Source organism: Schistocerca americana, chromosome 7 (assembly GCF_021461395.2).
Source record: "Schistocerca americana isolate TAMUIC-IGC-003095 chromosome 7, iqSchAmer2.1, whole genome shotgun sequence".
In the NCBI taxonomy this organism is placed as follows: Eukaryota; Metazoa; Arthropoda; class Insecta; order Orthoptera; family Acrididae; genus Schistocerca; species Schistocerca americana.
The window spans coordinates 406,797,451-406,825,392 of record NC_060125.1 but is presented as its reverse complement, the minus strand read 5'-3'; the positions used below and the strand labels follow the sequence as shown (position 1 = coordinate 406,825,392).

General features: G+C 39.0%; 1 protein-coding gene across 3 annotated transcripts in view; it reads left to right on the top strand.

The window, feature by feature from the left end:
- Positions 1-27,942, top strand: part of LOC124622245 (T-complex protein 11-like protein 1) — a 126,843-nt gene that overhangs the window by 42,844 nt on the left and 56,057 nt on the right. For all 3 annotated transcript variants that reach the window (XM_047147902.1, XM_047147900.1, XM_047147901.1), the window contains 3 exons: positions 1,161-1,340; positions 24,825-24,945; positions 25,024-25,137. In XM_047147902.1, coding sequence (XP_047003858.1) covers positions 1,161-1,340; positions 24,825-24,945; positions 25,024-25,137 — 415 coding nt within the window. The remainder of the gene's footprint in view (positions 1-1,160; positions 1,341-24,824; positions 24,946-25,023; positions 25,138-27,942) is intronic.

Here is a 27,942-nt window from a genome sequence, read left to right as displayed (position 1 = left end):
TACAAAGTTTTAGGTGGAGATGTGGTACATACAACATGTACATGCATACATTCATTTTTATGAGTGTAATTAGTCTAAAACATATCTTAATTACTCTGAGAGTTTTCACTACTTAACATTTACATTTCCTAGGCATGAGTGTATTACTGTCACTGGGAAAGCTCTAAAATTGAACTTTAGAGCAGTAATGGAATGTTCAAATTTGGTCAATAGACTTTATCGTAGAATCTTCATGACATGTTAAATTGTTATAAATATGAACTTGTAAACAGCAGTATCCAAATAATTAATTTGGTTGTTTTTAGGAACACTTCAATAACTGTACTACTTTCTAATGGCAACAATCAGATTATAATTTACTTGTCTATCTTCTGCTGAGATTCAGTGTTGAGTACAGCTGACATTACTAGTCTGGATGATCTTTCTTGTAACCTCCCTGCCTCTAACTTCAGATAAAAAGCTGGCTCTTAAGAATTTTCAAAATTTTAGAGCGTACTGCCTAGGGTAAAGTTACGTATGATCACCTTAATAAACTAGTGACATAACTTTTAACTGAAGTAAAGGTTTGTGATGCTTTTTTTGTAACGCTTCCCTAAAGCAGTCTTGGACTAAATCTTCTACTCCCAATTCTTACAATATCACTTGCAACATGTGCTTCTCTCCATTTAGACTATAAGTCTCTGTTCAGTATCAGTTTGTTTTACTATTTGTCAATATCCTCCAACTGTTATTCACTTACTTCATTCTCTCTGTGCAGTTTTGTTTATCTTCCGTTTAAAAAGAAGTTTTTACTGTTTTCAGTGTTTCTTCTATCTTTTGTTGACTGCGTACATTAATGTGCTTTTTGCCCAGTGTGTACTGCCATTTTTTATTCTGTTCCTTCTCTTCATAAATGTACCTGAGGTATGCTTTTACTGGGTTATCTGACTTTTATTTACAAAGTAGTGCACACAGTAAGTCTGCTTGTCCATTCAGCTTTCAGAAAAGGGTTAATGATGAAAAAAATATTTTTGTTTGTTATTCCCAGTATCATTTGTAAAATTTTTATGTAGCTATCTTTTCATTTGTGTCAGTCTACTCTTCATTTTCCTGCTTAAGACTGATAATAAAATATTAATTTCCTTATTTATTTAGTATATTTACTGGCATTTCATTTTCAGATTGAGGATTACACCAGGATATGCTTTACCGGTACCAGGTATCGCAGCATCACCACCGAAGTTTGTCTCACTGGAAGAGATTATGCAAGCTGCAAAAGGATTGAATAACATGGCGCTTGCTCATGAAATTGCAGTTGATAAAAATTTTGAGTTGCAAAGACTAGATCCACCAGAAGACAGGTCAGTAACCTCTTCTTCACACACACACACACACACACACACACACACACACAGAGAGAGAGAGAGAGAGAGAGAGAGAGAGAGAGAGAAGCGGGGGGGCTGGGGGGGGGGGGGGGAGAGAGAGAGGGAGAGAGAGAGAGAGAGAGAGAGAGAGAGAGAGAGAGAGAGAGAGAGAGACTAATCAGTCACAGCATTATTGATGAGTAATTTAATGAAGCAGTAATATCTAGGGTAGGATGTGCTGTGGAAAAAAAATCGTAGTACATCTTTAGGGTAGGATGTGCTGTGGAAAAAAAATCGTAGTACATCTTTATTGTTGGCTCTTCTGATCCAACATCAAGGCCTTCTTGCTGTGGCCTTTGCCATTTGAACATAAATGTGGGAAATTCTGGCACTAAATAAGTTCATTACCATAGGTGTGTATAATTGTATGAAGAATTCACTGGTATTTAGAGTCACTGTCATGCTTATAACTGTTAGGACCTGCCCCTCTAACATTACCATTTGTGTTCATAACGTATTTTTGCTACAGTGCCATCATTAGCGAAGCCTATATCGTGAACACATTATTTACAGCATGCAGCTGTGACTGACATTCTTCATTGTTTGAGGCATACATGTCATTTTTTAACTGCATGACCTGTCTCCTCTGTGTACCCTTTATCACACTTCACCTAATTTCATACACAGCTGTGTTGGTTCTGGCTAGTCTCTTATCCATCAAAATAGATTTTACTTTGTGGTTGCTGTAAAAAATGGCTTTTAAATTTTTACATTGAAAAATCCCTAACAATTTATCACATTCTTTGTAGATGACAGAAAGTAAATTTTTGTAGTGCTCTCTCTTCTTGTGCTTTCTTGCCTACTGTTTTCTTTCTGCTGAGCTTTGTCTACTAATTTTTGTGTGTAGCCATTTGTTACCGGTCTAATACGCAACCACTTCATCAATGTGGGAAACGACTCTTAAAGTGGCAGCGATATTATTTGTGAGGCATGTAGTTCCACTTTTGGCTGCTACCACTAGGGGTTACAACAAACACATCACATAAGGGTGTTCTTTGAACCTCTACAGGATACAAACACACAGCCTGGGAGCAGGTTGGCATTTTGAACCTCTGCTGTGAAGCCTTCATTATGCTGAGTAATGAATGCAAGTGTTACCTCTCCCTTCAGCATCCGGAATTTGATTTGGAACTCTTGTTTCATGTTGTGTTGTTTAATAATAATCTGGCTTTTTTTCATTTGTACTGATTTGTGCTCATATTTCTTGCAGTCATGTTATTTACTCTCGACTGCATTTCAGCCATTGACTTTGCATTTATTTTGATTAGTAGCAGTGACCTCTCTAGATTGTCTTAAGATATGACACATATGTGGCAGGAAGGAAACTGTTGTGTGTTGATTGCACTTCATGGATACATAGTTCATTGAAAAAGGCAGCAGCAGCTGATGCTACAGTTGCTGATGTTGCAACAGCAGCAACAACAAGAACAAATTCAGTGATAGTTCAAGATACTACATACATAGCAGAACAATTTGGTGAGGTGCATAGCTGAGGGAGACAACAGTCTGCCAGTTGGCATCAACACCAATGGTTTGTACACCAGCACCTACATTTCTGCTATTTGAGGCTCAGTGGAAACTGTTGTTTTGCAGGCTAATAACCTTTCTGATACCCACTTTCAATCTGTCTTGTTATTGTCTCTTTTAGTCACATTTACGGGATGGTTCACAAATGACGACCACTCATAGAATCTTTTGGTTTTGAAACTCAAACATGTGTTGTGGCTGCTAGTCTATGTGTCAACTGGTGTCAGAAGAAAGTGAACCACTCGTATTGAAGTAGGACTTCAGATCGCAAATGACAAGAAATAATTATCTAGACCTGGATGAGAAATTATCTTGGCAATTATTCCTATTCTTACTTTTATTTTCTCAATGAAATTTAATTAAATTAAATAATCTGAAATAGTGGAGAGATATATTTAACTTGACCATGAGACGGCCAGAGAAAACCATGCATCACAGATTAAGAATGATTTATGAGTGATCTTTCAATAATACAGGTATATCTCTGAGCTCAGCTCTTCTTGTTGTGCTTCTTGAGTGCAGGCAGACATCATGGACTGTCAGTCATGAGTCATCAGTTACCAAGGCAGTAAGGAAATGGGAAGCAATGTCACGTCGTAGTGTGTATAATTGCAATTTTGCTTTCTGCTCTGAAATTTGTATTAAAAATATGTACTTCCATGAAAGGAAATAATAAGGGAGTTACAAAAGAGAAAAATGCATATCAGAAATTATTTCAAGTTGTATCCCAAAAGAGCCTTACAGAAAAAGAATTCTGCAACAAGGAAATGAAATCCATACAACTACATGGCAATCGAACTTCTACACAGGAACTGACAAACAATTCATACATCATCACCTCTTATACAAAATAAGAGGTGAAAGGTACTGTCATAACAAATTAGCAGAACTTGTAACCATAGAGAACAGTTCTATATTTAAAAAAAAAAAAAAGAAAAGAAAAAAAACCTCTTTATGAAGCTGGCTGGCTGAATTGTGCTGCAATTGGGAACTAAATGACGGTATCCACAAGTATCAAGACATCCAATTCATCACATTTAAATATAGATATAAACTCTCGTTTATATGATTAAATAATCTCTTTATTACTCACTTTTTTATAATTTAATTACATTTTTTATTTGATTCTGCTACAATATCAATCCTGGTCGACCAACCTACCCTGTCTTAGTTGACTGACATTTTCTACACTCACAGTATAATACAAGTTATACCAAATCTTTAACCTAGAATGTGGTGATGTGTGTAGCACATGGCAAGGAAGTTCTTGCTAGCTTTCTTAAACAGTATAACCCTAATTCAAGCAAGGTTCTTCACATAGCTTTATCATTTGAAATTATGGGCAGCAGTAGCCGACCAAGACAGACGCAGCAACAGTGAAGTAAACGGCTTTTATCATCTATGAGTTCCTAACCAGGAGCGAATTTTATTATATCTGTGTGCTTTAATAGTTCAGTTTCTTGTGCTTCTGCATGTAAATTTAATATCTAATAGACACAGTTGTTGCGTTTTTGTTTGTGTTGGAAAGTAAACCAATTTTGTGACATATTAAAAGTTCCTAATCAGGGGCAAATTATTTAGTTTCACGTGAGTGCTTCGGTAGATAGGTTTCTGAATATCTTCTTATTACTAGAAACAGTTTGTGCGTTTTCGTCAGGGCCTACAGTAGAGTTGCGCAGCACATGCCAATAGTCCATTTATCTGCAAAGTTTAGTTTTCTGTGGCCTTTAGTATGGACAGGGACTGCAATTGTTGTGTGCAGAAGTGAGCAAAGTTGGTGACACTTCGCTCTCAGCTTCAGGCTGTGATGGCTTTGGTTACACAGCTTGAGGCTGCAGTGTATGGGCACCAGTGTTGTGGGCCGGCTGTGGGGGATCCAACAGACGTCCAGCACGTTAGAGTCCTCCGATTGGCCTTCACCAGTGGCCAACCCAGTTACTGCTGGCACCGAGGCTGACCCCTCACCTGTGGTTGAGTGAGAGGTCGCCCCGGGGCGAAGCAGGTGGCGAAAGACTTCCCAAGCGGCCGCACGTAAGGCCTCCCCGGTTTGTCTGACAAACAGGTTCCAGGTGCTGTCTGTGGCTGACACTGTCACTGAGCCAGATGCTGTTGCCTGTCCTGTCTCAGAGGAAGAGGAAACCACTCAGCCTGCAAGATCTGGGCAATCGCAGAGGGTGGGATTATTGGTAGTTGGAAGCTCCAACGTTAGGCCCGTTATGGGTCACCTTAGGGACTTGGCTGACAAGGAGGGTAAGAAATCCAATGTGCACTCCATGTGCATAACAGGTGGAGTCATTCCAGATGTGGAAAGGGTCCTCCTGGATGCCATGCAGAGCACAGGGTGCAGCCAGCTGCAGGTGGTGGCTCACGTCGCTACCAATGATTGTCACTTTGGATCAGAAGAGATTCTCTCTGTTTTGGAGCAGCTAACAGAAGTGGTAAAGGCTGCTAGTCTTGCTTGCGAGATGAAAGCAGAGCTGACCATTTGCAGCATAGTCAACAGGACCCATTGGGACCTCTGGTACAGAACCGAGTGGAGGGTCTGAATCAGAATCTCAGACGGTTCTGCGACCGTGTAGGCTGCAGATTCCTTGACTTGCACCAAAAGGTGGTTGGGTTTTGGGCTCCGCTGAATAGGTCAGGTTTCCACTATATGCAGGAGGTGGCTACATGGGTAGCAGGGGCTGTGTGGCGTGGACTGGGCAGTTTTTTGGGTTAGAGGGTCTCGGGAAAACACAAGAAGGGCTTCAGTCACAAAGGGTGCAGGCTGAACACAGGAAGAACGTAGATACAGGAACCTTTGGTATAACAGTTGTAAATTATCGTAGCTGTGTTGGGAAAGTCCATAGCTCCAAGTACTAATAGAAAGCACTGATGCTCAAATCGTTATAGGCACTGAAAGCTAGCTAAAGCCAGATATAAGCTCAGCCGGAATTTTTGCTAAGAACCTAATGGTGTTCCAAAAGGATAGGCTAAACACGGTTGGCGGTGGCGTGTTTGTTGCTGTCAGAAGTAGTTTATCTTGTCGCAAAATTGAAGTAGATTCTTCCTGTAAGTTAGTATGGGCAGAGGTCAACGTTGGCAACCGGAATAAAATAATAATTGGATCCTTTTACCGACCTCCCAATTCAGATGATACAGTTGCTGAAAGGTTCAAAGAAAACTTGAGTTTGATTTCAAACATGTACCTGACTCATACGATAATAGTTGGTGGTGACTAATTTACCCTCAGTATGTTGGTGAAAATACATGTTTAATTCCGGAGGTACGCATAAAATATCATCCGAAATTGTGCCAAACGCATTCTCTGAAAATTATTTAGAGTAGTTAGTTCGTGAGCCCACGCGAATTGTAAATTGTTGTGAAATCACACTTGTCCTCTTAGCAGCAAATAATCCTGAGTTAATAACGAGCATCAAAACCAATTCAGGAATTAGTGAACACAAGGTTGGCATAGCGAGACTGAATACTGTAATCCCCAAATTGTCGAAAAATATACCTATTCAAAAAAAGCAGATAAAAATTCACTTGACGCCTTCCTGAGAGACAATCTCTGTTGCAGAAACAACTAAACAAACATGCCAAATTTAAACAGACGCAAAATACCCAAGATTGACGATCTTTTACAGAAGCCCGAAATTTAGCGCGGACTTCGATGCGAGATGCCTATAACAGTTTCCACAACGAAACTTTGTCTCAAAACCTGGCAGAAAATCCAAAGAGATTCTGGTCGTATGTGAAAGTATGTTAGTGGCAAGAAACAATCAATGCCTTCTCTACCATGATAGCAATGGAGATACTATCGAAGACAGTGCTGCCAAAGCAGAGTCACTAAACACAGCCTTCCGAAATGCCTTCACAAAAGGAGATGAAGTAAATATTCCAGAATTTGAATTGTTAACAGCTGTCAACATGAGTAATGTAGAAGTAAATATCCTCGAAATAGTGAAGCAACTCAAATCACTTAATAAAAGCAAGTCTTCTGGTCCAGACTGTATACCAATTAGGTTCCTTTCAGATGATAATGCATTAGCTCCATACTTAACAATCATATACAACCGTTTACTCGACGAAAGGTCCACACCCAAAGACTGGAAAGTTGCACAGGTCACACCAATATTCAAGAAATGTAGTAGGAGTAATCCACTAAAGTACAGGCCCATATCGTTAACGTCGATATGCAGCAGAATTTTAGAACATATATTGTGTTCGAAGAATACGGTATATTGACACACAGTCAACATGGGTTTAGAAAACATTGTTCCTGTGAAACACAACTATCTCTTTATTCACATGAAGTGTTGAGTGCTATTGGCAAGGGATTTCAAATTGATTCCGTATTTCTGGATTTCCGGAAGGCTTTTGACACTGTACCACACAAGCCACTCACAGTGAAATTGGGTGCTTATGGAGTATCGTCTCAGTTATGTGACTGGATTTGTGATTTCCTGTCAGAGAGATCACAGTTTGTAGTAACTGACGGAAAGTCCTCGAGTAAAACAGAAGTTATTTCTGGTGTTCCCCAAGGTAGTGTTATAGGCCCTTTGCTGTTCCTTATCTGTATAAACGATTTTGGAGACAATCTGAGCAGCCGTCTTCGGTTGTTTGTAGATGACGCTGTCGTTTATCGACTAATAAAGTCATCAGAAGATCAAAACAAACTGAAAAATGATTTAGAAAAGATATCTGAATGGTGCCAAAAGTGGCAGTTGACCCTAAATAACAAAAAGTGTGAGGTCATCCACATGAGTGCTAAAAGGAAATCGTTAAACTTCGGTTACACGATAAATCAGTCTAATCTAAAAGCCGTAAATTCAACTAAATACCTAGGTATTACAATTACGAACAACTTAAATTGGAAGGAACACACAGAAAATGTTGTGGTTGGTTGTTTCGGGGAAGGAGACCAGACAGCGAGGTCATCGGTCTCATCGGATTAGGGAAGGACGGGGAAGGAAGTCGGCCGTGCCCTTTCAAAGGAACCATCCCGGCATTTGCCTGGAGCGATTTAGGGAAATCACGGAAAACCTAAATCAGGATGGCCGGACGCGGGATTGAACCATCGTCCTCCCGAATGCGAGTCCAGTGTCTAACCACTGCGCCACCTCGCTCGGTGAAAATGTTGTGGGGAAGACTAACCAAAGACCGTGTTTTATTGGCAGGACACTTAGAAAATGTAGCAGGTCCACTAAGGAACCTGCCCACACTACACTTGTCCGTCCTCTTTTAGAATACTGCTGCACGACGTGGGATCCTTACCAGATAGGACTGACAGAGTACATCGAAAAAGTTCAAAGAAGGGCAGCACATTTTGTATTATCGCGAAATATGGGAGAGAGTATCACAGAAATGATACAGGATTTGGGCTGGACATCATTAAAATAAAGGCTTTTTTCGTTGTGACGGAATCGTCTCACGAAATTCCAATCACTACCTTTCTCCCCCGAATGCGAAAATATTTTGTTGACACCGACCTGCATAGGGAGGAACGATCATCTAGATAAATTAAGGGAAATTGTAGCTATTACGGAAAGATATAGGTGTTCATATTTTGTTGACACCGACCTGCATAGGGAGGAACGATCATCAAGATAAAATAAGGGAAATTGTAGCTATTACGAAAAGATATAGGTGTTCATTTTTTCCACGCACTATACAAGATTGAAATAATAAAGAATTGTGAAGGTGGTTCGATGAAGCGTCTGCCAGGCACTTAAACGTGATTTGCAGAGTATCCATGTAGATGTAGATGTATATCAGCTGCACAACATGCATGTTTGGCAGAAGTTTTTTTTAGACAATGTTGTTTCCTAAAGTCAGGTGTAACATATCATCTGTAGATTCTGTGGCACTGTCATGCAAGATACAAATAACCTGATTAGTAATGGTATTACAGACTCCTTCTCAATGTTGGCTCAAGCAAATATACAGTGATATGTAGAGCCTATTAAATAACTGTGTGAAAATTTTAAGGTGATGCTACAGGGTAGACCCAGTGACTGTAATGTCATCTGAATGGTTCACAGCTGGTGGCACCGTATGTATAAACTACTCTAAGTATTTTTGTAATATTACTGGAACACTCACAATGCCAAAACGTAATCTATTATATTTCAACATCCCGAAAGGCATACTGCTATCAATAAATAGTTTTTATTCTGCAACTGAGGTTAATTATGGGGAATCTTCAGCTAATTATATCAGGTCTCCTGATAATTAGGCATGTAGTTTTTTTGGACACAGTACTGGATAAACACACATGAGGGTCATTCAGTACATTTCTTTTCTCAAAGCGAGATCGTTTTATTTGTGACTAGCTGAGAAAAATGGTGTTGCCCAGGTATTTATTTATTCCTATTTTCTATTAGCCTATCTGTTCCTCCCTCCTCTCACTAACCATCTCGTCTTTCCTGTTTTCTCTGTCCTCCTCTTCTTGCCTCCCCCTCTTCTGTCCACTGCCTTTACCTCTTTCCCCCACCCACCCACTTTCTATTCATTTCCTGCCCCTCTCTCTGCCCATCTCCTCCTCCCTCCTATCACTGTAGTCTGCTCCTCCCCTCCACGGTCCATCTACTACTCCCACCTCTCTTCATCAGTTTCCTCCTCCCCCTCTGTCCATCTCCTCCCCCGTCTATGATACATATACCATTTAATTGTTATTTAGGACATACATTTAACTTTGCACTTGGATGCACAGGCTTGTGTTTGGTCTCGAGCTATCATGGAGTACGAGGTGCATTCAAGTTCTAAGGCCTCCGATTTTTTTTCTAATTAACTACTCACCCGAAATCGATGAAACTGGCGTTACTTCTCAACGTAATCGCCCTGCAGACGTACACATTTTTCACAACGCTGACGCCATGATTCCATGGCAGCGGCGAAGGCTTCTTTAGGAGTCTGTTTTGACCACTGGAAAATCGCTGAGGCAATAGCAGCACGGCTGGTGAATGTGCGGCCACGGAGAGGGTCTTTCATTGTTGGAAAAAGCCAAAAGCCACTAGGAGCCAGGTCAGGTGAGTAGGAAGCATGAGGAATCACTTCAAAGTTGTTATCACGAAGAAACTGTTGCGTAACGTTAGCTCGATATGCGGCTGCGTTGTCTTGGTGAAGCAGCACACGCGCAGCCCTTCCCGGACATTTTTGTTGCAGTGCAGGAAGGAATTTGTTCTTCAAAACATTTTCGTAGGATGCACCTGTTACCGTAGTGCCCTTTGGAATGCAATGGGTAAGGATTACGCCCTCGCTGTCCCAGAACATGGACACCATCATTTTTACAGCACTGGCGGTTACCCGAAATTTTTTTGGTGGCGGTGAATCTGTGTGCTTCCATTGAGCTGACTGGCGCTCTGTTTCTGGATTGAAAAATGGCATCCACGTCTCATCCATTGTCACAACCGACGAAAAGAAAGTCCCATTCATGCTGTCGTTGCGCGTCAACATTGCTTGGCAACATGCACACGGCAGCCATGTGGTCGTCCGTCAGCATTCGTGGCACCCACCTGGATGACACTTCTCACATTTTCAGGTCGTCATGCAGGACTGTGTGCACAGAACCCACAGAAATGCCAACTCTGGAGGTGATCTGTTCAACAGTCATTCGGCGATCCCCCAAAACAATTCTCTCCACTTTCTCGATCATGTCGTCAGACCGGCTTGTGCGAGCCCGAGGTTGTTTCGGTTTGTTGTCACACGATGTTCTCCCTTCATTAAACTGTCGCACCCACGAACGCACTTTCGACACATCCATAACTCCATCACCACATGTCTCCTTCAACTGTCGATGAATTTCAATTGGTTTCACACCACGCAAATTCAGAAAACAAATGATTGCTCGCTGTTCAAGTAAGGAAAACGTCGCCATTTTAAGTATTTAAAACAGTTCTCATTCTCGCCGCTGGCGGTAAAATTCCATCTGCCGTACGGTGCTGCCATCTCTGGGACATATTGACAATGAACGCGGTCTCATTTTAAAACAATGCGCATGTTTCTATCTCTTTCCAGTCCAGAGAAAAAAAATTGGAGGCCTTAGAACTTGAATGCACCTTGTAGGACAACAGTGTTTGCATTTTTGTAACCATGAATGTTGTAATTATTTCTTCAATTTCCTGATTCTCACAAAAGACTTTGGAGTTTGTCATTTGACTGTAAGAGAAAACATCGAACAGGATAACCCTTCCAGTCCTTGAAGCCTACAGGCATTACCAGTTGATGGTACTGTTCTGAACTTTTATTTCAAAAGATACATTGTGTCGTGGAGCTCCATCAGTTACCGTTTTGTTTCAGGCTAAAAGTGGTAAATCTGTGTTTCGTGACATGTGTCAGTGTTTGACAAGAAATGGTCACCATCAGCCAAGTAAGCTATTTGGCACATATATTCCTTCTTTAAACTTTATGCTCTTCAGTTAGGCTCTGAGAGACCTATCAGGCACAAACCTTTGAATGTGTGATCTGGTAAACTAGTACTCCAGCACTATTAACAGAGATGTCAAGTTGAGAACAGAGTTGCTTGATAATTTTTCATCAGTCACCTCGAATAAGAGTGTTCACATGTTGCAACATTGCAGGCATCACAGCTGTGTGCAGCTGGCCTGCATGTGGGAAATCAGACAGATTTCCTTCTCCTTGTTCTGTTTACGATAGACACTTCGCCCAGAGACTTAGCATGCTTCTATCTATAATAACTGGTTATAGTGCTGCCATGTACTAGGAGATACTGAAAATGTGTGTGGTGGTGAGGGAATGTTTAAGCATGTTGCAAACAAAATTACAGTTATTTTGAACCAAAAGTTGCCAAGAAAACAATTGTTTTGTTTTCCACATTGAACACCCCTCATATGTTAGATTAAGCACTGAAAGATTGCCACAAATCTGAATTGGACAGCAGAGCTTTTTAATTATAACCAAGGGCATCAGCCATGGCTAGATACAATGTGTGTCACAACACCTAATGCCTTTGAAGAATTACTTCCTCAGCACCAAAAGGCACTTGCGTAGCCTGTAGAAAACAATAAGTAGCATTACTTTCAATAATATGTGCATTACAAAGTTTTGTGCACAACCCAGATTAGATTCAGGTAAATCAGAGGTTCTGTGAACCTACAGGTATTTAAAAATTCTCTAATTACAAGAACAATCAAGTTAAGAGTATATTATTCCCTTGCACAGCCAGTTGTTACATGTTGGTCAGGAATGTCGATAATGACAAAAGCAGATATGAACAACCTAAGAGCAAAAAAAAATCCTGCAAACAAAATTATGAGCCTGTGAGAGAGACAGAGGGTTGGAGAGCAAGGTATAAAAATGAAATACAACAAAATGAATTAAATTTCAAAGAATACCCTGGTTAAGATATATGGAAAGGATAGCAGATGACAAAATGCCCAAACGAATAATGAAAGCAGACTGTATTCCATTAGAAGGAAGGGCCAAACAGAAGTTAGCAAATAGCGCAAACCAATAGCTCATTCCCCAACATGCTCAATTCAAACCTGGGAAGTCATGCACCAGTCAAATCCCATCCATTACACAACAAATAGAGTAAGGGTTTGAAAACAAACAGATAACAGACTTAAGTTCTGCACTATCAACCATAAATGCTCAAGGATAAACTTTGCAACACATTTAAGGATCATCAGCTCACAAAAATTATTGAATCTCTATTACAAAACAGACAGTTTTATGTAACGGTGGGGGGTAGGAAAAATCGATGGCATTGGCAATAGAATGGTCTCACCCTGTGAAATGTTATGGCTTCTTTTTTATTTAATCTATAGATAAATGACCAACCAACATCAGACCATATTACCCATTACTTGTATGTCTATGATTTGGTTATTACCTCAAGAAAAGAGCTTTAGGAAAGTAGAATGGAAATTGGAAAACTTGTCAAACATCTCGTTTCTGAATAGCAGCTAGAGAACTCCCTCAAACAAAACCTCTTAGACAAACTCTGACATACCTGGATGTTATGCTGGATAGATCACTGACATACAAATATCATTGTGATAACACCTGCAAAAAGATTGTTACCAGGAACATCATCTTAGGAAACTAGCAAGTAGTAAATGGGGAGCCATAACAACTGCCCAAGAACTTTGTTTTCCACTGTGGAATATGCATGTGCTTTACACTCCAGATTTGCATATGCCACAAAAGGACAATGCAAGCCTAAATGACACATGCAGGCTCACAGTAGGATGCATGAAACCCATACCACTTGGGAAGACATATAAAGTGGCAAGATTCTAAAATCCTGTATTGTGAATAATTGCACCTGGCAGAGACTCTGTACTGAGCTAAATGAGCCGCGTAAGGCCTACCCTGCCTCACAAGAGATTCCCAACAGCTATATATCAAGCTGGAAGATTGGGAGAAAACCGAATTGCATCTGAACAGGTGTAACACTAGTCATAACAAATCTTATTAAATGAGGCTTCAAAGACATAGACAACAAATGTGATTGGAGAAGTCCAGGACATGAACATCTTCATTGTCCCAACTTCCCCATGAAATGCACTTTAGATGCCATGGCCTGATACAGGGCTGAAAAAGAAAAGTAAGTTTAATTTAACTGTTTTAAAATTGAGGGTACCATTCTTACTTTGAAGGAAAAGCTGAAATATCTGAGGCACAAGGGTCCTAGATTGTCATCAGCGGATTCTATTCTACATCTTCCCCTCATTCTACGTCAAGCATATAGGGCTCTTTTTGTTCCACGTTTGTTGCCCAGCCACTACTGCAAAGTCTGTTCCACACCCATCCATGGCAATATTGCCATTTGAGATTCATGCGAGGAAGAATCTTCAGTTATTATTGGTGGATGGAATTAAGGTACAAATACAGAGTCGGGGTAGGGTTCCCCAGACTACTAAAGAACACAGGATAATTTTTAAATCGAATGTGTGCAGGAGGAATTGTACCCCCAGATAATATTTGTGAAACTAAATGTTACAAGGTTCTAAATTGCCATCCATATTCTAGTAATGAAAAACTTCACGGCAGATTAAAATAGTTTGCCGAACTGAGACTCGAACTCGAACATTTGCCTTTCGCAGGTAAGTGCCCTGCCAACTGAGCTACCCAAGCACAACTCATAACCTGTCCTCAAGGCTTTACTTCTGCCAGTACCATGTCTCGTACCTTCCAAACTTCACAGAAATTCTGCGATACTTGCAGGACTAGCACTCCTTTAAGAAGGAATATCGCAGATGCATGGCTTACCCCCAGCCTGAGGGATGTTTCCAGAATGAACTTTTCTCTCTGCGGTGGGTATGCATTGATATGAAACTTACTGGCAGATGGAAACTGTGCCAGACCAATACTCAAACTCTGGACCTTTGCCTTTCATGGGCAAGCGCTTTACAAGTGGACTACTCAAACATGACTCACAACCCATCCTCACAGCTATACTTTCGCCAGTTCCTCATCTCCTACTTTCCAAACTTCGCAGAAATTCTCATGCAAAATGTTGGATCTAACAGTCCCGGAAGAAAGAATATTGTGGAGGCATTGCCTAGCCACAAAAGTCAAAGGTCCCAGGTTCGAGTCTCAGTCCGGCACACAGTTTCAATCTGCCAGGAACTTTGATCATGAAAATTTCAGTCCTGGTTCTGTTCATGTTTACACTGATGGGTCTAGGTGAGGGGACTTTATCGGTTGCTGTATCATGTTCCCAGAATTTGACCTTAGGACAGGGCTCCCAGTGCAGGTTTCAGTTCACTGTGCATCACTGTTTGCCATCCTGAGGGCACTGGAGCAGATGAGATGGCATTGTAGCAAGAAATTCATCATCTGCTTTGATTCCCAAAGTGCCTTTGTTGTTATTAGTTATGTTGTTTGCAAGAAAAGAAAATAATTTTCTGGGCCAGTAGGCACCCAGGAAAATGAATTTGCTGATGTGGCTGCTTGCTCCTTTCAACCTCCTGCTCACTGTTCAGTTCCCCTGTGAGTGATTACTACATAGTGATCTGGAAGACCACATGTCAGTGGGAAGCTCAGTGGCTGAGAGTGCAGAGCAGTGAGCTGTTGTCAGTGAAATCTTCAATGTGACTGTAGCTTACCTCGTTCTGACCACAATGGGCTGAAGAAGTAGCACTTACAAGGCTCAGAGTGGGACATTGGCTATTAACAATTGGCCTTCTCGTGTGTCATGAGGAGCTGCTAGTATGCCAAAAGATGTGGAACACGGATGGCTATTAACAATTGGCCTTCTTGTGTGTCATGAGGAGCTGCCAGTATGCCAAAAGATGTGGAACACGGAAGAGGAAATGCCATATTTGAAGTGAAGTGAGTGTGTTTTATATGACGACTGAGGGCAGACATGGGTCCCCACAGGGCCTAAACTCTATTTTAAATTATAATAAGGTGAGTGTGGCTCATGTTTAAGGTTTTGCAAAATATTGGGTGTGTTGTTTTAGTGTCTCGTAAAGTGACTTGGTCACCCATTATTTCTAAATTGCCACCCAGCCAAAGTAATCGGGCCCCTTTTAAATATGTCCGTACTGACATAAGATATACTGGATAAGAAAACCACTACCAACCTACCACTTAATACATCTATATCTATACTCTGCAAGCCACCTTGAGGTGCATGGCAGAGGGTACATACCATTGTACCAGTTGTTAGGGTTTCTTCCTGTGCGATTCACATATGGAGTGTGGCAAGAATGATTGTTTGAATGTCTCTGTGCGTGCAATAATTATTCTAATCTTATTCTCATGATCCCTGTGTGAGCAGTAGGTAGGGGGTTGTAGTATATCCCTACAGTAATCATATTAAGCTGGTTCTTGAAATGGTGTTAATAGATTGTCTTGGGATAGTTTATGTCTATCTTCAAGAGTCTGCCATTTCTGTTCCTTCAGTGACACTCTCCCATGATTTAAACAAATCTGTGACCATTCATGCTGTCCTTCTCTGTATACATTCAATATCCCCTGTTACTCCTTTCTGGTAAGGGCCCTACACACCAGAGCAATATTCTAGGATGGTTGCACAAGTGATTTTTAAGCAATCTCTTTAGTAGCGTAGTTGCACTTCCCCAGTATTCTACCAATAAAACGAAGTCTACCGCCTGCTTTACACACTGTTGGGATACAAGGTGTATTAGGTCATGCGAGCAACAGTACTTGAGTTATTAGCATTTTTTCAATGTTTGATTGAAATTAAGTTCTGCTTTTGTTTAAATTTATGAGCACCAAATTTGGTACATATTTAGTTATACATTATATTCATGGGGTTAGTGCCATTTTGTGGTTAGAGTTGTAGTTTTTGAGTAATTTGTGTTTATGTCAGTTTTTGGTCATTTCACCTCCTACCATCCGAGCTTGAGGACAGGTCATGAGCCATGATTCGTTTGCTCAGTTGGTAGAGCCTGCAAAAGGTGTTGGTCCTGGGCTTGGGTCTTGGTCTGGTACACAGTTTTAATCTGCCAAAATGTTTCATATCAAGACAGACTCCACTGCAGAGTGAAAACTTCATTGAGGGAGTCATGCTTTTGCACTGAGGACCAAGCACGTGATCTCCTTTTTTAGCAATAATCCAGGGAATCGGTACCTACCCAAATAAGCTTGCAGGAAGACCCAAAGCAGCAGAGTTATTCAGCAGTGTAGCTATGCTGATTCCAGGTCACTCGATTTTCTCATCCATGCAAAGTGACCAATTGTGGCCTTACATATTTTCAGACAATTAGTAACGTGTAGGAAAAGTACTTCAAAATTTACTGACCATTTTGTATTTTGTTTTTGGAGAGTGGCACTGTGCAGACATTCAGTAACTTAATTGTGCAATCTATGACGATAAATTTAAACTTCATAAAAGTGCTGGACTTTGAATTTTCTACAGTTACATCAAGTGAGACTTTAAATATTTGTTATGGATGGATTCATGTGCGGCAGTCAGAACATTTTATTATGCTTTCCATTCTGTGCCATGAAACCTGCATGACAGCATGAACATATTTCGGACGGTTACAATTGGTAGTGCTTCGAGGCAACCAAACAATTTGTGAACTTTTACTAATTTTCATCATTCAACTGACGGGATCTTAAAGATTTTGGTAGCTGTTTATTGAGCTGTTCCTAGTAAGCACTGGTATTTAAGTACACAAATACATCATTTGCTGTTCAAATTACAATTTGTCGTTACCTGCATCCTAATCGACAAAACTTAGTGCATGTGTGGATGTGCTGGATAGGCATAGTGTTTAACATTTCTTCCTATGTCCTTCTTCTAACAAGGGGACCTTCTGGTCTTGGAAATTCAGTTTAGGATGAGACTTCGCAGGTTAGTAGTATACCTCAAGGATGTCAACTCATAGAAGTCTTAAAGCGCCCTATTGAGAAAATTAAAAAAGGGGAGGCTTTAAAGTTTTAAACATAGCTCATACATACCACATATACAGGTCGTAAGTAGCCAGGCACCAAATAAGTGAAGTAGCTCAGTCAGTAGTTTGCTAGACTGTTATGTAGCCGACGTGGGTTTGATCCTACCTACCTGCTGGTACAGTTTCATTTTGTTTTTTAACCGTTTTAAAAATTGTAACAACTGTTAAAGTTTAATGACCTAAAGTATTATCAATTAAATCATAAATAATTTTATTTTGTTTATGAATTTGCTGTCACAGATACTTAAAATGTGAATTGCACTCATCAGTATTTTCTTTTTAAAGAGTTGAATAATTTCAACTGCATTTTTAATGGGAGTAAATTAATTGCCACTGTCACAAAATTCTGGGTGGAATTTCACTATATAAATTTTTTTTAGAGTAGCAAGTTCATTTGTAGTTTTGTATTTTATGTGCTTTATGATTATTATCCTAAAACATTTGCAATGTATCATAAAATTTAAATGGGGAATATATATGTTGAATAATGATGGTCTGTTGATATTAACACCAGTTAAAGTTCACTCAGGATATGTGCACCTTCCAAATTTTTTCAGTTATTCTTTCAAAATTTCTTTTTTTTTATTATTTAATCAAAAGTTATTATAGGAGGGATGAAAATTTGTGTAAAGTCAACATCAAAAGTGCAAAATAGTTCATTCAAATTCTGTGAGACTGTATCAGAGAATAATTAGGTTCATTAATGAATATGCATATAAGTCTGCTTTAATTCAAAAGTACTGATACAAACAAAATTTTATGTTTAAATTTTTTTCTTCTCTTTTCATAATTTTGTTAAATATTGTTCACAGTGGAGTCAAAGGAAATAGCTATTGTTGAAAATTCATTACAAAATGCAATATGCCAAGATGGCGGAAATATGAGCTTGGCAACAGTTGAAAGTAGCGTGCCAACTCGTGAACTGGCCGATGGCTACCAAAACACCCAGATTGGCATCTCAATATTAAAAAATGATGACACTGGTAATGTAACTAATCATGATGCCACTTTTATGATGCTCAATGAGACAATTTCTCAGGCCACACCAGGAAACATTTTTTCAAATAGTGAAACTGATGCGTGCTACAGTGAAAATTCCTTTGATTATTTGCTCACAACATCGTGAATGCAAGAACAGGGAACAGTTTGAAAAAGCAATGTAAATACTAATGACCTCCACATTTTGACACAACTCATGCAGCTAATAACACAACAGCTTGAGGGTGTAACACAGCAGCTCATAAGACATCAGGAAAATATGGGACAACAGTTTACACAGCAAAATCAGGCATTTAAAGATTTCAGGAATAGTATTAGTCAACAGTTCAGTGAGGTGAGCAAACTACGTGCACTGAGTTATGTGATGAACTGTCCGGGAAGTTGACAGAGCTTCGTAAACAACTAAAACAAGAAATAATTACCGACATGTTCCTCAGTATAAATCCATTAACAGAAAAGGTAACATCCGTAGATTGTAAACAGGAACAACTTGCAGGTATATTCTCAAATTCAGGAGAGACAATCCCAAGTGGATGCGTCGGTAAAAAAGTGACGAATGTAATCAGTGAGCTGCAAGACGTATGCAAAAACCTACCTACAGAAATACACAAGTTGACTCTAAGAGTAGATCAGTTAAATTTAAGTCAGAATTTGTGGGAAAACAGAGAGATAAGTTATGTGCAAATTTAAAGGAAATAACTGCAGTTGCCATGTGCTACCCCATAAGCGGACATAAACACGCCAGTCACTGACAGCACGGTGTGTTTGTCAACATTACTTGCAGATGAGGGATTACTTAGGCACTGACAATTCCTGATATTTACTTCTGAAAGGAAATAACACACACTGTGATCTTCATCAGAGCATTTCGAAATGTTTTACCTCGTACCTGTACCGAAGCCCAGAAAATTATATTTGTTGTTGGATACACACAAGGTGACATTCTGCTATGGGGCTAGAGACGTGGCAGAACGTTGCCACTATTATGAACAGTTTGAGAGAGCATTCTACATAATTATTGGTCTGAGACCGTACAAGAGAGGCTCAGACGTGAAGTATTCAAACTAGCTCCATTCAGTAGTAAGTATGGCAGCTTAAGGGGCTATTTTGAAAAATATTTGAATGAAACCAGATACTGGACGAACCTGGTATCACTAGTAGACGTACTGAAAATTTTAAAGAGCCTTCTTCCTGCCCACATCAGGGAAAAACTCATTACCATCCCGGAACAAGACACCGAATACTTTCTATCTGTAATAGACTCAATTGATTTAATATACAAAGAGATACCAGTACAACCCCAGCCTGTTAATACGCCGATAGTGACACAGAAATTTACGGACCAACAAGTAAACAATGGATTAGTAGTACAACATGGATGGCAATCTTATCCCACACAGACCTATGGTGTGGTTACAATAATCACAACGGCAATGGAGAAAGCTGTAGATACAAAGATGGATATAAAAGAAATTAGCAAAGATTTAGCAAAAACAACTACATCAAGCGAGTTGCATATGGTCGGCCTGTACAATATGTCCAAAATGAATAGCATAATATATCTGACCACCCATCCTTTTCACCCCGTGTCAAACTCTGAACTTGAGCAGGCAGAACTTTCAAGGCCCAAGTGCAGAAAATGATGACAACAGCTCCCTCCAAGGAAGTTCTAATATGCTTCCTTGTGTTGTAACGGCCATGATCCAGTCAAGGTGTTGCATGGGCACAGGCACCATTCATTTTTTGATCCATCTCAACTGATCCAGCAAGGCCAGGCATAGTAGCCATGCTCATACTTTCATAAGGGATCTCTAATCCAGGCTTGCAGATACGGCCATACATTGGGTTGGACTGAGGTCATCACTGGTCAAAGGGGGCATCAATTATTTGAAGTAGTTATTGCACAAGAGCATCCTGTGCAACATTGCAATTTGCTCCAGCTACAACAGCTAAATGATGTTACACCTCCTGACATGGCCTTGTCGGGGCCCAAGTAGTTATCTGGACTGCTACCACTGCCAGCTTTGCCTCCTAGCCAACCAGGAGCCCTATTCTAAATTGTTCATACCAATTGGTGCAGTAGGTTAGTCTCAGTAGTGATGTCATTTTTGGTTCTTTATCCGAATTTCCTATTCAGTAAGCTTCTGAAACCTGTTACCGAACGGTTCTCCCGCCAATTTTTTGACAACTGTTCCAAGAGGTTATGGATTTCGGTATGGCCCTGTGGTTTATTTACACCTATAATTTGTTATCGTAAACATAACGAGTGGTTTCAGGTGTGGATTTAGTGACTGTGTTACTAAAGAATCACCACAGGATGCGTCCGGTTGGAAAGTGAGCTCGTAATAGACTATTTTCCTTTGTCAGAAATATGGTTAGGTTAGGTTGTTACTGTGAATGATTACAACATAAAAAAAAGTTTTTGGTCAATATTCTCTCAAAATACCTTTAATTTTATGCAAATAAGACTTTAAAGAACATTAAATATTGAGTAATCGGTTCTGCTTACGTATATTATATGACTGTTAGCTGAAATTATTAGTGACTTCACATACTCTTTTCTGTAAATCATTTACTTATTAATTATCAAAATGTGCTTAAAACTTTTAAGTAACAATGCAATGGAATTTTGTGAAAATTCCATGCATTTACGGCCTATGCCTGCATCATTTGCCAACGAATTCAGCCTCTCTCTCTCTCTCTCTCGCTGGGAATTACATAAAATAAAGCGATTCCAGCATGCGAGTTGTAATAGTGCAGTTGGTAAGGCGACGAACTGCTGTAGCAAAGGAGATAGGTTCGTATATTGTTGGATGCGAAAATATTTTCTTTCCTCTTCATGTTTGTAACGCATTCTGACACTTCATTAATCATCAAAGTTAAGCATTTTTCTGAAATATTTGTTGTAATTTACAAGTAGACGCAGTTTCTCAGTAATGAGTATCTCTGAGTTTTAAATCGCATTGACCGACTGTCTGCGCAGGGTTCCACACTACACTGTAACAACATAGCTGTTCAATGCTAAGGCTTCCTGCCAACTGGAGCTGTAGAGAAGAGGCTATGGAACAAGCCAGTACCTGCCGCATACCGGTGCTGCATACCAGTGCTGCCAACTGTTGAAGAGTTACGAAGGTGGAGGCGTTAGTTTTCAGTCAACCCTCGTAGATGCTTTCTCTGAAAATTATTTTGAGCAGTTGGTTCAGGAGCCAACTTAAAGTGTAAATGACTGTGAAAACATACTTGATCTCTTAGTAAAAAACTAATCCTGGGCAAATATGGAGCACTGTGACAGACAAAGCGATTAATGACTACAAGGCTGTTGTAGCGAGACTAAGTACCATAACATCCAAAACGCAGCAAAAATGGGAAAATATATCTATAAAAAAGGGAGATAAAAATTCACTTGATGCCTTCCTAAGATACAGTTTCAACTCCTCCCAAAATAACTATGTATGCGTAGGCCAGATGTGGTTTAAATCAAAATAAATAGTATCAATGGAAAATGAAGGATTTATACCAAATAAATTAATAAAAGACAGAGCAGATCCCCCATAGCACAAAAGTTTGGTCAGAATAGTATAGCAGAAGCAACAAACAAACCATTTGATGGAATAAACAAGTATTCAAAAATGTGACTGGTTGCAGTTTTCTATATTTATATAATAACAGTGTTTCCTAGGTCTACCTACATCTGTTTTTAACCTGCCTCTTTTGAGACAGAAGCCTTTTTGTACTTCCCCAAGACTCTCTAATGTGGCCCAACATGTGTCTAAGAAATTACATGATATAATTGGAAAGCTCAGTTTGTTTATGAAGTATTCTGCGCATTTTGTGTTAATGCTTTCAGTTATAACAATTATAACTTTGGTGATTTTTGATGTTAAACAGTTACTTTCAAACATTCCAGCAGTAATAGTTTTGGAGATGCTTGAGGAGAAGGCATCCTCAGATGTAGCTGAGTTAGTTAAATGTTTCCTTCTATGTAGCTACTAAAGATGACATGGAGAATTTTATAAAAAAAAAAAAAGATGAAGTATGCTCCTCACTTTCCCTTTGGCTGCAGATACATTCACGAAGTCTTCTGAAATGTAGGTTCTATGAGGAATGTCTGTGAAACTGTCCTTATTGCCCATTATGTGGGTGATACATCATCTGGCCACATTGGGAGGAGATGCTACAACATTTTAACAGATATCTCAAAACCATGTACCCTAAAATCAGTTTTCGTGTGCAAAGAGAGGATATTTTTGGATTTATGTTTCCTTGTCTATAGGCAACCTGATGGAAAATTAGAACACAAGGTGTATAGAAAACCTACAAATACTAAGCCATAGCTGCATACAGATTCCCCTTACTGTGTTTCACAGTGACAGATAGTTCTCAGCTCACTGACAGAAAGAGCATATCAAATCTGTGATGGCATTAATTTAAAATGAGAATTAAGTTACCTAAAAAAAAATGGTAACAGGTAGCTGTACTGCATAATCAATAGGCAGACCTCCGATGTGGTAGAAAGTAGCAGACAAGAGAGGTGAAGAGGAAACAGAACTACAATAATTGATATTTCTGTCATTTATAAATGGTACACTTCAGAAAGATCATATGATGTAAAGATTTAAAGCCAGTTTTTTCCAACAGTCATAAAGTAAAAGCATTTTATCAACAAAATACCAACCAGAAACACTACAGCCACTGGACTGTAAATAATTAGGAGAAAGTGTAATAAAGTGAACATAGGGGAGACAGACCATGCAGTTAAAGAACCCTTAAAAGGTCATGAATGGTGTATGCTTCAAACATCCCAACAAGTCAGTCACAGCTGAACTTAGTGAGGAATGTCATCAGGATTTACGGTGTGCTTTGCTAATGCTGGAATTTTAGCAAAAGCGCTGTAGTCACTTGAACAGAAAAGTTGGAGAGGCAGTTGACTTTACTGAATGCCCTAACAATCTTAATTGTGATGAAAGCTTTAAAACTACCAGCAGCATGGCGGCTGTCTACCCTCACAGGGAAAGTATCCTAACTCAGATGACTTAAACTGAATGAAAGTTGTTTCTTTTAAAAAAAACGAACATGTGTCTGTTCCACTCTCCATTAAGGTAATATATGTTAAAATTTTGGAACTGTGTACAGTCAGTGTTTGAATACTAATAAATCTAAGAACTGTATTACCCAGTAAACAATTATCAGCACTCATGATAACGAATATGAGAAATTCTGCTCTCAAATTAACACAAGTTTAACAGTACTACTCATTGTCCAGCCAGTTCATTGCGTAAGGTCTTAGTAAGAGGACCAGAACATTAAATAATAAGAATCTACAAGAACGACATCCTACCAGCAAATAAGATCTTGTAAAATAATTGACAACAACCTTAAAGAAAGGACAGGATTTACTGCATAGACTAACTTTGTGTTTAAGGGAACGAACGAACACATGCTGCATCTTACTGCATAATTAACAGAAGTGTGGTATGTAACTGAGAATGTGTAAGAATTACATTTTGGCAAGACAAAAATATTTCTCAGGTTAGTTTACTGCATATACTGTGTGACTTAATTTTACCATGATGTAGAATGTGTCTGAAGGACTACAAATATATATATATATATATATATATATATATATATATATATATATATATATATATATATATATATTTGAGAACATGGCAACATGTGGGCTGTTTAACAACTGGATTTTTTTAACCTTAATCTACAACAAAATTTGCTAAATATAACCCAGCTACATACAACTTATCAACTCGGAAATCCATCTATGGTGTGGAACAAGTTGTAAAGAAAAAATATTACAATTTGATTTCTAGATAATTATCCTTGGTGTATAATTTTATTTCTTGGAAAGCTAAGGTACTTGGTGTTACGGAAGAGGGATCTCTCTCCTGTTAGTTCTGCCCAGTATGTTCAGTTTCTTGAGAATCCCTACTGTCCAAAATAGTTGAGAATAAATTACTTAGTTTTCATTCAGTCATTGCTGACCTCATCATTATACGTTCTCAAATTAGTGCTGTACCAAGCTGTTGTTCTTTTGGCTTTGTTTTTGTTTTGGATGTAACTAATCTCTTGCGACAGCAAACTACCTCAATAAGAATGGAGTACTAATTCAGTGTTTATAAGAAAGGATTGAGGGATAATTGTTTGAGGACTAGAATATAATACATGTTGATCTGAGAAGAGCAAAGTAATCCACTCCTTCCCCCCTTTCTTCATCTCTAGACTCATTGCAAATTCTTACTCATGCATCCATCCATGACCACTTTGCTTTTCTTTATGTTATGTGTGGAAATGCATTTCATCTTGTTGTTTTCTAATGCTGTTTCATTTATGTGACACATGCTCTGATTGCGGGTGATTTTCGTGACAAATAATGCAATAAACCATTTTAAAGTTGGATTAATTTTTTCATATTCTCTTGTGTATAGGAAATGTGATGATTTTTGTGTCCTTTGCTTTAATTCCTATTTAATAGTAAACTCAAAAATTAATTTGACAGCTTACATAAAAGAGTGAAAGAAACAATGAAGAAAGCATTTTGGGATCTGCTGTCTCTTAAGCTTTCTGAAGATCCACCAGATTACAGTCAAGCAATGAATTTGCTTAGGGATATAAAAGAGGTATGTTATGTATTTAGTTTTATTCTATTACATTACTTATGCTCAGCACATTTATAACTTCTTTTCATTTTGTTGCAGTATTTGTTCAGTCTGCTCTTACCACAGCATGTGAAACTGAAAGAGGAAATATCAGACCAACTGGATGAAGATATAATCCAGCAACAGGTTGATGCTGGCACATTAAACTTCCAGGTTTGTTAAAAGTGTATGTTTTTCAGAAACTTGATCATATTGTAGATGTCATTAGTTTTTGTACATAATGTGACACTCTGTAATTGCAGTGAAAACCAAATAATGAATTGTACTATCAACAGACCAGTACATGGGTAACTGTTGGTGGGATTTGAGTATTGTATAAATTGTCTTGCTTCCATGTTCCTCACTGGAGGAATATGGCTGTCATCTTCGCGCAAGATTTGAAGCTTAGGCTGATTTCTTCCTTCATTTGTATTTACTGTTTTACTGCAGTTATTTACAATTTCTCTTAATGATTGCTATTGCTGTTGTGTGATTCTCATGAAATTCTGCTAGACAAGCTCAAGTATTATGGCATGAGTGGGACAGTACACAAATGGTTTAATTCGTACCTAACTGGAAGAGTGCAGAAAGTTGAAATAAGCAGTTCTCATAATATGCAAAGATCGGCACATTCCTCAACTGGGAAACTGTCAAGAATGGGGTTCCACAAGGGTAGGTCTTGGGTCCTTTGTTGTTCTTAATATATATTAATGACTTGCCATTCTATATTCATGGAGAGGCAAAGTTAGTTCTCTTTGCTGATACAAGTATAGTAATCACACCTGACAAACAAGAATTAACTGATGAAATTGTCAATACTGTCTTTCAGAAAATTACTAAGTGGTTCCTTGTAAACGGACTATCACTGAATTTTGATAAGACACAGTACATACAGTTCCGTACAGTAAATGGGATGACACCATTAATAAATATAGACCTTAATCAGAAGCATATAGCTAAGGTAGAATATTCCAAATTTTTAGGTGTGTCCATTGATGAGAGATTCAATTGGAAGAAACACATTGATGATCTGCTGAAACGTTTGAGTTCAGCTACTTATGCAATAAGGGTCATTGCAAATTTTGGTGATAAACATTTTAGTAAATTAGCTTACTAAGCCTATTTTCACTCATTGCTTACATATGGCATCATATTTTGGGGTAATTCATCACTGAGGAATAAAGTATTTATTGTACAAAAGCGAGTAATCAGAATAATAGCTGGAGTCCACCAAAGATCATTCTGCAGACATTTATTTAAGAATCTAGGGATATTCACAGTAGCTTCTCAGTATATATACTCTCTTATGAAATTTGTTATTAACAACCAAACCCAGTTCAAAAGTAATGGCAGTGTGCATAACTACAGTACTAGGAGGAAGGATGATCTTCACTATTCAAGATTAAATCTAACTTTGGGTCAGAAAGAGGTGAATTATACTGCCACTAAAGTCTTTGGTCACTTACCAAATAGTATCAAAAGTCTGACAGATAACCAACAAGTATTTAAGAAGAAATTAAAAGAATTTCTGAATGACAACTCCTTCGACTCCATAGAGGAATTTTTAGATATAAATTAAGAAAAAAAAAATAAAAAAGTTGTTATATTAACTTAATTATGTTGTTAAATTAACTTAATTATGTCATGTATTGGAAAATTTGACTCGTTCCACATCATTACGAAATATCGTATTCATGATCCATGGAACTAGTATTAATCTAATCTAATCTAATCATTTCCATTTACTCTTATTTAAAAAATTTTTTTATGTTAACCAAATATCTTCCTCCAAGGAAATTTATAGAACTGGTATTTGAAACTGATTGCCGAACAATTCACTGCCCATCATATGTTGCACTTATGGACCATGAAGGTATGAGGAATTAGGACTTATATGGAGGCATACAGACAGTTGTTTTCCCATCGTTCTATTTGCTAGTGGAACAGGAAAGAAATGACAAGTAGTAGTACAGGATACCCGACACCACGCACCGTACGGTGGCCTGCGGAGTGTCTATGTAGATGTAGAAATAGATAGCAGTGTATTCAGTCTTGGGATACAAAAACTATCAGTTTCACAGTGTTCATTGAATTATCATCTCATAAAACACACATTTACTGGTTGTCTTCAAAATAATAGATGCACAAGAAGAAACATGATTAATTCTTAACTTGATGTGATTTAGATGTGGCACCCATGCCTCAGGTCTTGCAGTGCCTCATGAAACCCCATGCCCCAGATGTTGACTGCCTCCAACCTAATTGATATTCCTAGTGTGTCTTCTCGTTACAGTTTTTAGACAGGCAATGGGACAGTGAGGAGTATTTATTTTCATTATTTAATTCATGTGCGACATGCTTTGTTTTATTCATGGTTTTTATATTTGTGTATTTTCTCAAAGCTTAAGCCAGATTATTTACTGCTGATTGTTGATTTTTTTATGTTTTGAGGCACAGGGCAAAAAAGATAGGCTTTTTCAACTATTTACAGCATTAATTGTTGTGAGAGTTTGGTAATAGTACTGGCATCAAAGTGCTGATGAAGTTGTTTCTGCAAATTTAAATGCCATCTGTTTGCAAGCGGATGGTGGAGGCAAGGTGGGAGCTCAGGAGACTCCAGAGAAAGGCAGCTGCAAATGTAACAAGTTCTTTGTTGAAGCATCCACCGAATGCCGACGATCTCGTTACATAAGCTGATCACACAGTTTCCACACCAGTGGTGTGTGTAGTCGACAATGCTGTACCTGCTGTGGCCACAGGCGGAGCCCAGCTGCATCATAGTGGTGGACGCTCACCATGATGAGATGCCCGTCTTGTGATGGTGAAAGAAGGTTGGTGTGCACGGGGAGTGACCCGCTGCCCCCTGGGCAGGAGTCAGCCATGCTGCTGGAGTAGACGTGGGTGTCCAGGTGCACCATGACACTAGGTCCAGGTGGTCTTAGTGCATAGAGCTGTTGCCCTGCCATGGCCTCAAACTGC